Consider the following 10103-nt stretch of genomic DNA (forward strand, 5'->3'; position numbering starts at 1 on the left):
AATCGGGCACCCCTGTGAAAGGGTTGTTCAACCCCCAAAGAGGTCGCGACCCACAGGTTGAAAACCGCCGTGGAGGCTTTGGGAGGTTTGGTGCACAGGGGGCTATGTTTTCCTTTTCAAAGAAATCGGAGGGGTACAAATTTGAGTTTGGGATCTGTCGGCCAAGGGGGTCTCAGCTTGCTCAGAAGAAAGTAAAAAGGCAAGGCCAATACAGAGGTCATCGCGGCCTCCTGTATACGGCACCTCCCATTGGCTGGACCTGGCCAGAGGCAGAGAACAAAGACACCTATGGATGCAGTGAGGTCTGCTCCTCAGGGCTGGGAGCAGAGAGTTGAAGGTAGACAGCGGCTGTGCAGAGATCTGGCTCCTCGCTCACAGGCCAGCCAGAGGCTGCTTGGACACGTGACTGCCCAGAACCACGAGTTCAACAGAATGAGTGTTTCTTGACGAGTCAGCAGTGAGTCAGCTAATCTGAGGGTATTTCCAGGAAAACTGGCCTCTGACAGTAAGCTCCAGTCCTCAAAGGTCTGTGCTGGATTTTGTTTTATTTTTTTTTCCAAAGGACGCTGTACTTTTGACATTTATACATACACCAGCAAAACATCAAATGATTCTGGGGAACTGGCAGCTGTAGATTTGCCAAGTCAGGTCATTATCTAAAAAGCAGTCCACATCTGGTATCACTGTCGGATCCTAAGAGACCAGCCAATTTGTTGTTTTATTATTACCCGGTGTTTAAGCTTCCTAGGGCTGCTGTAACCAATTACCATCGTCCTAGTCACTTAAGACAACCCGGATTTGCTGCCTGTGCTGGAGGTCAGGTATCCCAGGCAGCTTCCCTGGGCTCCAGTCAAGGTTGCTGGGATGGGTTCCTTCTTGAGACTCTAGGGGACTTTCTTGCTTTTCCCAGCTTTTAGGTTGCATTCCTAAAATGCAAACCTGCGTTCCTGGGTTCCTTTACTGCAAGTCCAGCCATGCCATCACGTGGACCTCTGACTTTATCACCCTGTTTCTCTGACTCTCCTCCCTCTTCCATCTTTCCAAGGTTTTTATGATGAGATCAGACCCCTCGGATAATCTAGTACAATCTCTTCCTTTTAAGATTGTGCATTGGGCCCTCTCGGTCAAAGCCCTTTGGCTACGGGAGGTAATCCATTCACAGGGGTACGAAGCTCTTTGCCGAGCCTGCTGCTCGGCTTCAGAGAACCACCTGGGCTGGGGCTGAAGTCAGAGGTGAGACAGATGGGGTGAGAGTGGGGGTGCAGGAGACCTCTGCTCCACCCCAGGTCAGCGGGAATCTTATCATGATTGGCTCCAATCCCCAGACTAGATTCTGACATGATTAAATATCCATCTCATTCGTTATGAGTTAAAAAAAAAATCCTCTCTAAACTAATTGCCAGAGGCAGCTGGTTATCTTGATGCCCACCCACTCACCACTTGCCTACCTCCCATCTGTTGCCCAGTTCCAACCCTGAAGTTAGCCCAGCCTCTTTCTAACTAAAGGAGGACGGTGAAGGAAGGAGGCAAAGAGAACAGAGAGTGCTGGAGCTTCCATCGTCACCATCCCGGGGGTACGCATTTTCACTGCAATTGCTGACCCCGCTGTCCCTTGCTCGGTGGCATCTTCTGTCCCGTTATGTGTAGCCTGGTACCTCGTTCTCCTCAGTTGAAATATGCTTTTCTAGAAGGACACTGTTCCGACCTTCTCAGCAGGAACCTGCAAAGGCGAGCGAGTTTGAAATCATTGAAGTCCTCCTTCCGCGCCACCCATGCATGAAAGACGAGGCTTTCTCCTCCCGTAAAGTGTCTTGGAAACCCACAGGGACAGTTCCACCTTGTCCTATAGTGTCGCTGTGAGTCAGGATCAATTGGATGGCAGCGAGTGAGTGAGTGCTTGCACCACGGGTGACCTCAGTTGAATCATTTCTGTAGAGGCTCTGATGTCATGGGACGTTCGGAACGAAGCTGGGTGGCCCGTGTCTCTGAGTGATTAACGAGTCAACAACCACGGGAGGGACTGGTGAGGTCTGTAACTGAGCTCAGGAACTTAAGGTGCCCAGCAGTTGTCGTAGCAGTGGGTGCTGTCAAGTCAGTTCCTGTTCATAGCGACCCTGTGTGCAACAGAAGGGAACACTGCCCCGGCTGTGTCAAACTCACAATTATTGTTTGAGTCCATTGTGGCAGCCACCGTGTCCGTCCATCTTGTCCAGGGCCTTCCTCTTTTCAGTGCCCTTCCACTTTACCAAGCGTGATGTCCTTCTCCAGGGACTGGTCTCTCCTGACCACATGTCCAAAATATGTGAGACAAAGGTTCACCTCCCTCTCTTCTAAGGATCATTGTGGCGGTACTTCTTCTACAGCAGTGGTTCTCAACCTTCCAAAGGCCGGGACCCTTTCATACAGTTCCTCATGTTGACCCCCCCCTTGGGGTGACCCCCCACCCCGCAACCATACAATTATTTTCATTGCTGCTTCTTACCTGTAATTTTGCTACTGTTATGTATTGGGCGACCCCTGTGAGAAGGTCGTTCGACCTCCAAAGGGGTCGAGACCCACAGGTTGAGAACCGCTGTTCTAAAGACAAATTTGTTTCTTCTTTTGATGGCCTGTGGTATTTTCAGGATTCTTTGCCAGCACCATAACTCATTGGTCTGCCGTTATTCAGTGTCCAGCGCTCACATGTGTTGGAGATTGACAGTATCATGGCCTGGGTCAGGAGGACATCAGTTTTCCAAGTGACGTCCCAGTCCCAGTGGACTGTCGTCAACCAGACCAGAGACCCCGGTGTGCCCTTGTTTGCAGCACAAACACCAGTGGCAGAGGAACCAAAGCCACACATCATCCCATGGATCCCTCACTCCTCTTTGTGGAAGACTCGGCATCTTTCAGCCGCTCCCTTTCTGCTTCCTGCGTACTGCTCACAGTCCCCTTCCTTCTGGGAAGTTTTGCCAGATTTTACCTGGACCCATGTTAGGTTTATGCTGGGTGATTTGCTCCATTGGACAAACCCCAGACTTTGACCTTGAGACTCTCCCATCTCCTTCCCATGAACCTACCTCCAGCCCTTGTATAGTTGATAGTCTGGTGCCTCTTTCTAACTAATGGTTACCCGGCATTCCCTACTAAACCTGATGGTTTCCTCGGTGCCAGGACCTTGATTACCCGACACAAGCAAACGGGCTGGTTCCGTGTGGATGACTGGCATACGAGCATTCCCAGGATGATTCATTGTCTTTCTTTTTTCTTAAGGATCTTGTTTGTGCATGAAATTGAAGAAATAATCGGATAGATCCCAAGCATTGTGTATGCTTGTCAGGAGAGGGGAAGATATTTTCAGGCTGAGGGATTGTCCAACTGGAGAGAGAAAGGTGATGATCATGAAGAAGATGGTGGTGAACAGGGTAGGAGGATTGACAAAGGGCCTTCAAGAAATTCATGGAGAAATGGGATTGAACAAGGAATTTTCCCATGGGCTTTCTGAAGCTCCCTTATAGAGAGGTGATAGAATATGGTAGATATATCAATATCAAAGTGGTGAAAAATATGGAATCTGGAAATTGACCACCTGGGTTGAATTTCAGCTGTCACTTACTGGATAACTTTGGGAAGTGTCCTCACTCTTTTCACCAATAAAAGTAGGATCATGGTAGAACTGCCAAGAAGAGCAAATGAGTTGATGTATGCAGAGCCTTAATGCCAGGCATTGAGGAAATGCTCACTAATGGTTGGCCATGTGGTTATAACTCATTCCCAGGGCCAACCTGTTGGATCACCTCTCAGCCTCACATAATGGGACTCTCATGCTTTTCCTTCACCTAGATCTGAGGACACCCAAGAGCCCAACAAGTCCACTGCTTCTCATCCCAATCTTCATCGTTGTCTTCCTCTTGCTGACCCTAATGATAGTCCGAAGGAAAAGGCTCTGCCAAAAGCTGTCTCCGAGAAAAGGTAAGTCCCTTTGATTCACGATGTCTCCCAACCAAGGTGGTTACCGTGACAAAGGTTCATACCCTGGACCGGTGGGTGGAAGTTGTTGAGGATTTCACTTTACTTGGGTCCACCCTCGATGCCCACGGAAGCAGCCACCGAGAAATCAAGTGACATATTGCATTGGGCAAATCTGTTGCCCAAGACCTTTTTAGAGTGGTGACACGTTGTGTCACTGTGAGGCATGAGGTGGGTTTGACCCCAGACTATGTTATTCTCAATCACCTCATATGTCTGCAAATGCCAAGCAAGGAATAAGGAAGACCAGGCAAGACGTGGTGCCTTTGAAGGATGGTGCTGGTGAAGCGCATTGAATACACCAGTAGCTGCCAGAAAAGCAGGCACGTGTCTTCCAAGAAGTTCAGCCAGAACGCTGTAGAGCAGAGGATGGCGAGACTTCGTCTCACCAACTCCGGACACATCATCAGGACATGGTGTTTAGAAAAGTAGGTCAGGAACAAAAGAGGAAGCTCCTCAGCAAGATGGATAGACACAATGGCTGCGACACCAGGCTTGAGGTAGCGACCCCTGTGAGGATGGAGCGGGACCAGGCAGTGTTCTGTTGTGCACGGGGTGGCTACGAATCAGAACCCACTCGTTGGTTGGTACCTGACGACAGCAACACAGCTTACCATATACTCTCGAGTATAAGCCCACCAGAATATTAGCCAAGGCACCTAATTTTATCACAGAAATACGGTATATATTCACAGTTGCTGTGAAATCATCTCACACTCTGTGGGGCCGTGTCCTCTGCCTGCATTAGCCTCGGGCCACCACAAGCCACCCAGCCAGCTCTAGAATCCAAAGAGCTCTCACTGGAAGAGAGAGGGGAGGAGGAAGAGGGAAGGTGGGCAGGGAGAGGCAGGGGCGAGAGGCAGAAAAGGCTAACAGTGGAAGAGGAGGGAGCTTCAGCTTAAAGAGGAAGAGTGGCTGGGCCATGGCTCACAAAGCTCTGCCTTGGACATAGAATCACTTCTACAAACCCTGACCTCCAAGGGCTGTGGCAGAAGCTGCACATGGCGGTCCTGTCCTCTGCCGGTTACCCTCCTACTTCCCCCTCCCTCTAGGAAAAGGCCAGGAATCCAGGCCTGGGGACTGAGGACCACCGAGACGCTTGAGAACAGAGCCTGGGAGTCTTCTGTCCCTGCTCACTTTCCAAAAACTCAGCTCACTGCCATCAAGTCGATGATGACTCCCAGCGACCCTGTGGCATAGTGGCTTTGCACTGGGCTGGGGCCAGCAGTTCGAAACCACCAGCCTGCTCCCTCAGGAGGTAGATGGTGCCGTCTACGCCCATAAAAGTTACAGTCTCCGAAACCCAAAGGGGCCGTTCTGCCCTGCTCACTTTAGAAGAATGAAGTGGAGCTTTACAAGAGGAGGCCAGCCCTCCCCGACATACCCACTCTCTCTCACCCCATCCCCTTACCCACCCACCCCCACACACCAAGTTTCAGTAGCTGTGGACTGGCACGGGCCCCACTCACGGTTGGGAGAGACTGGTAGCAGCCAGAGAGTGGAGGGAAGACGTTTGCCAATCCTTCTTTCTTGATTCTGTTTGTAATGCGTCAGAGTGAAACCAGTACTGCCTGTGAAACACCCCTTCTCGAACCTATTTGTCGGGAGCCCAGGGCCGATTCCTGACTCAGGATGCATGGATCTGTGCATGACAGTGTGCCCGTCCTGCACACAAAACTTGTGTCGGAGAGGTGATAACTGTCGGATCTGTGGGCAGAACTTTAAACTGGGCCAGAAGGCTAGGTGAAGGACTGTGACCAAAGGCTGCATACGAACCATCTGACTTCTCTGAAAAGGCTTTTCTTTAAAGGCACACAGTAAATAACAGGAAAAAAACATGCATTCTCTCTGGTGCAAAAATGAGAAAAGGTCTACCCCCATCCCCGTCCCCCAATTTTTTTCTTAAACTATTTACTTTAGGAGTCTTAAAATTGCCCGTTCTTCCTCTGCTGCTTTGACATGCATATATACCTGCTGCAAACACCGGATTAGGGCTGGACTGGGTTCAGGTGGCAAGTCTCGCAAGACAATCAGTACGGCAGGGCACATGTGACCTCCCCGGTCAGAAAGAAATGGAACCAGAGAAACTTGGTGGAGGCCATTTATTGAACTTGTGCTTCTGCCCTTGGGTTACCGGAGCTTCCTACCAACCTTATATCAGTCATTGACCCCCGAGTGTGAGTTAATGGATCACACCGCTGGGCTCTAAGCCTGGACAGGCAGGAAGTGTCAGCCCAGACTAAAGCAGAAGAGAAAGGGATAATTCTGAAACTGCTTCCTGCTGAATACCCAAATTAGCTGCCCCTCGGCCTCTGGGAACCTGTGGGTGAGGAGGTGGAGAGGATGACTCCTTATTTCACATGGTTGGGCTCTCTCTCACTGCATCGAGTCAACTCTGACCCGCAGCAAATCTATAGGTCAGAGAAGAACAGCCCCGGTGCGTTTCCAAGACTGTCTGTCTTTACAGAAGCAGAAAACCTCATCTTTCTCTCCAGGAGCGGTGGATGGTTTCCAACTGCTGACCTCATGGTTATCAGCCCAACACTTCACCAGGAGGCCAGTGTTTGCCTGGAGCCCAGGTTTCCTTGTGCCTTGCACAGCCTGAGCTTCCTAGGGGCAGGAGACACCTGGCTTTGCATAGGGGGGTGGACTGTATGTTCTCAGTAAATAACCCTCCTTCCATCACCGGGATTTCTTTCTGCTGTTCTTGCAGACCTAACAGAAAGATCTGCTGCTGGAAAAAGAAAGGATGGAAGCAGAGATGTGAGTAGGCGTGGCTTTCCTTGGCTTTTTTACCTCTTCTCCTATCTCGGCTCCAATTAAGAAATAGGCACCGTCCTCCAAAAGCCCAAAGGGCAGTGGAAGGGCACTTCAACCAGGGCTGGTCCCCAGGATCCCACAGCACAACAATGGTGTCAGCTGTACCTCCCAGGACAATGATCCAGTCCCGCTCAGCCGACATTCCTGAGTAGAGTCCCTGGATAGGACAGTTAACCTGTTCTTCTGCTCACTAAAAGGACAAGGGTTCACGTCCTCTCGAAGGTGCCTTAGAAGAAGGACCTGCAAGCTACTGCCCCAAAAGGAAAACAAACAGCCATGTGCTGTCATGGATAATTCAGGCTGCTAATCGCAAGCTCAGCAGTTCAAATCCATCCGCTGCTCAACCGGAGACAGACGAAAGGCTTTCTGCTCCTGTAAAAATGTACAGCCTCAGAAACTCAAAGGGGACAGTTCGACTCTGCCCTACAGGGTCACTGTCAGTCAGAATCAACTCAGTGGCAGTGAGTTTGCCTTCGTTGTTTAGCAAGAACCCTAGGGATTGAGCAGTATGCTCTTTTCAGAGGGACCTACCTAAATGGGATCCGACTGACCAAAGTCCCTCCAAAGATTGACTAGGAAGCTTTGCGGGCAGTGAGTTTATGTTCACGGGGGAGGAGCGAGTCTGAAAAGGAGGCTGAGGCTGACTGTGTGATTCAAAGATGACATCCGTGTCACCGGACCGTGGACGTAGAAACTATTGAACTGGCGTCTGTTTTGCTCTGCGTGTTCTCAGAACCACACACACCCAAAATAGGTACGTGCCTACGCTTTCAAGCGAGGTTCCGAGGTAAAACATGACCCCCTGGAGCACAGTTCTGTTCTGACACGCAAGGGTGCAACGACAGCTGCTTGGGTTTCTACTGCGTAGCCCTCGCGGAAGTACCACGGGTCTGCCTCAGCCACCTGAGCCCACAGGACAGGGCTGCCCCACAGGGTCCTCAAGGCGGTAACTCTCCACGGAAGCCACTCCCAGGGCACCTTAAGCAAAACCTACCAACCCTACACCCACAGTGACGCGAGAGGGGGTGACTCTTTCTGGGAGCAGACAGCTTCAGCTCTTTCTCCAGGGACAGACGGCCGGTGGGTTTGAACCGCCTTTATGCAAAGCATGGGCATTGCTAAAAAGTCTTTCCATCAGCTCCCCAGAATATCCAGAGCAGCTGACCTCAGAATTCTGCAGAAGGTAGATAGCACCCCCCCCACCCCCCCACCCCCTGCAATCCGCAAGGAACCATTATGCAAACAGCCCTAAGCTGTTTTCTCCTGCAGCTTCGAGAGTTTGCGTCCTGCTCACGCTTAAGACGTGGCGCCTTGGGAGCACAGACGATGACTGGAAAGGAATCCCCGTGGCCCCTGCACCCTCCTCCTCTCCCGCCACCATCCTGAGGGTGCCGCTCAGGGTGGGCCTGTGTGAGATTTCTCTCAATCACCACGGAGTTTCCCCGCACCCGGAAAAGCAGGCAATGGTGAATCAGGGAGAAATCCCTCACCCTCCACGCGGGAGACTTGCATTGGATCCCAGGCACCTCCATACCCTCCCCCATCCCCACCACCCATCCCCCCCATCTGCCAGTGGAGGTTTGCGACTAAGATGGGCTAGGAAGAAAGGCCTGGTGATGTACTTTTGGGGGGGGTGGGATCAGCAATGAAGAGGTTCGCCGATATCGAGTCCAGTTGTGCACGAGTCCCCCGTGGAGAGCTGCTAGCATCGTGCGTTTTTCTCATCAAGAAAGTCATTCTTGCTGCGTGTGGATTTCTCTCCCCAGATCTGAGCGGAGGTCTCGGGAGCTGGGGTGAGTGAGGGGTCCGCCACCAGGACCAGCCCGCGGAGCTTGCGATTGATTGCACTTTCAACGCCTTTGGGTGACCCCGCACTTTCCTCCTCTATAAGAAGACCCTCGCCCCCTGTTCTGGAGCTTGGAGGAGGCGACGCTGCCCTGGCTGCCCTGGCTGTAGCCGGGCTCTGAGCTGGTCCCAAGGAAGCACACCTGCACTTTAGAAACCTGTCACCCTGCAGTGGTCCATTGGTTCCGGGGCTCCCCCTGGCGGCCAAACTGAAAGCCAAGGGACTCATGGGGTTCACGGGAACAATGGGGTACGGAATGGATATATTTAATAACACGTCACTTTCTTAATTCTCTGTGGCAATCAGAGCAGGTCTCTGAAGAATAAAATGCCATTGTTTACTCTTCCACATGTCTCAGATGCCTTGGCTGTGGGGGGTGGGTCCTCTGCACTTTAGTAGATTTACTATTTCAGGCCCTCAGGCTCCATTGGTGAGAGAGCCTTAAGGTCCCCTGGCTGTTCGCCTCCCTGATGGCCCTGGGTGCTGCTGGGAGAGGAATTCACAGAGAACCACCTGTCCTGGGCCCCACCTCCCACAACAGGTGTCGGGCTGCAGTGTTACTGAACTGTATGGGGAAACAATATACCTATAGCGCCACCGTCAGAGAGCCAGCCCCTAGCAAATCATCACAGACCCAGCAGGCGCAATTGTACAACGATCATAAGTAAAGATTATAGCAAAGTCGTAGAGCATAAGGAGAGATAGAAGAGAGATTGAAATAATGGAGTCAGACACATTTCATGGTAGCATGCTCACCTCAGCTCCTCTTGGTGGTACAGGGCAGGGGAGAGAGAGAGAGAGAGAAAGAGAGACAGATTGCTAACCAAGGCTTATATATCTTTTGGGGATGTGCAAGCCCCCTAATTACAGGTAAAGACACGTCACAGGAAAGGGTTGTGCCATAGGTAATATAGTAATGGGAGAGGGTGATCTAGGGGTATACATGCAATAGGAAGGGGATAGATTGGGGGTATACATGTGACAAGATGAGCAGATCCTAGATTCAGGGAGGCAGCCTAATATTGGATGTCCCTGAGCAGGTTTGACCTGTTCTCTGGCTTTCCATAGAAACCATTATCAGTAGGGTGTGCACCCCAACTACAGTGGACCAGATGCCTTCCGGGAGAATATCTCTGAAGCATCTGACCTCCCACCATGTGCTGGCAAACAGCCTCTAATGTTTGGCATATCTTTGGGGGAGACAAAGCTGGGGAAAAGTCTTCTTGTATCCCACACTGCCACTTTTAGTCCAAGAGAGGAGCTACTAGTTTCCAAAACAGCCATGAAGAGAGGGCTTGCCCTGGGATCCAGGCTGACAGCACACCACTGGAGCGTCTGGCAGCCACTAAGCCCTCAGTGCAGGCGCACCATGCTTAGGCAGTTACGCAGACCAGAGAGCTTCAGAGTGCGCTGGCAGAGTGAGCTGCAA

General features: G+C 51.4%; 1 protein-coding gene across 2 annotated transcripts in view; it reads left to right on the plus strand.

Moving 5' to 3' along the window:
• Positions 1-8847, plus strand: part of PDCD1LG2 (programmed cell death 1 ligand 2) — a 27480-nt gene extending 18633 nt beyond the window's left edge. Inside the window, exons 4-6 of one of the 2 annotated variants that reach the window (XM_045289329.1) lie at positions 3823-3951; positions 6722-6771; positions 8595-8847. In XM_045289329.1, coding sequence (XP_045145264.1) covers positions 3823-3951; positions 6722-6771; positions 8595-8600 — 185 coding nt within the window. In that variant the 3' untranslated portion in view covers positions 8601-8847. The remainder of the gene's footprint in view (positions 1-3822; positions 3952-6721; positions 6772-8594) is intronic. The other variant, XM_045289330.1, reaches the window with a different exon arrangement.
• Positions 8848-10103: the final 1256 nt, after the last annotated feature.

The sequence above is a fragment of the Echinops telfairi genome, unplaced genomic scaffold, assembly GCF_000313985.2.
Source record: "Echinops telfairi isolate 266 unplaced genomic scaffold, ASM31398v2 ScPeMD7_25;HRSCAF=90, whole genome shotgun sequence".
Taxonomy (NCBI): domain Eukaryota; kingdom Metazoa; phylum Chordata; class Mammalia; order Afrosoricida; family Tenrecidae; genus Echinops; species Echinops telfairi.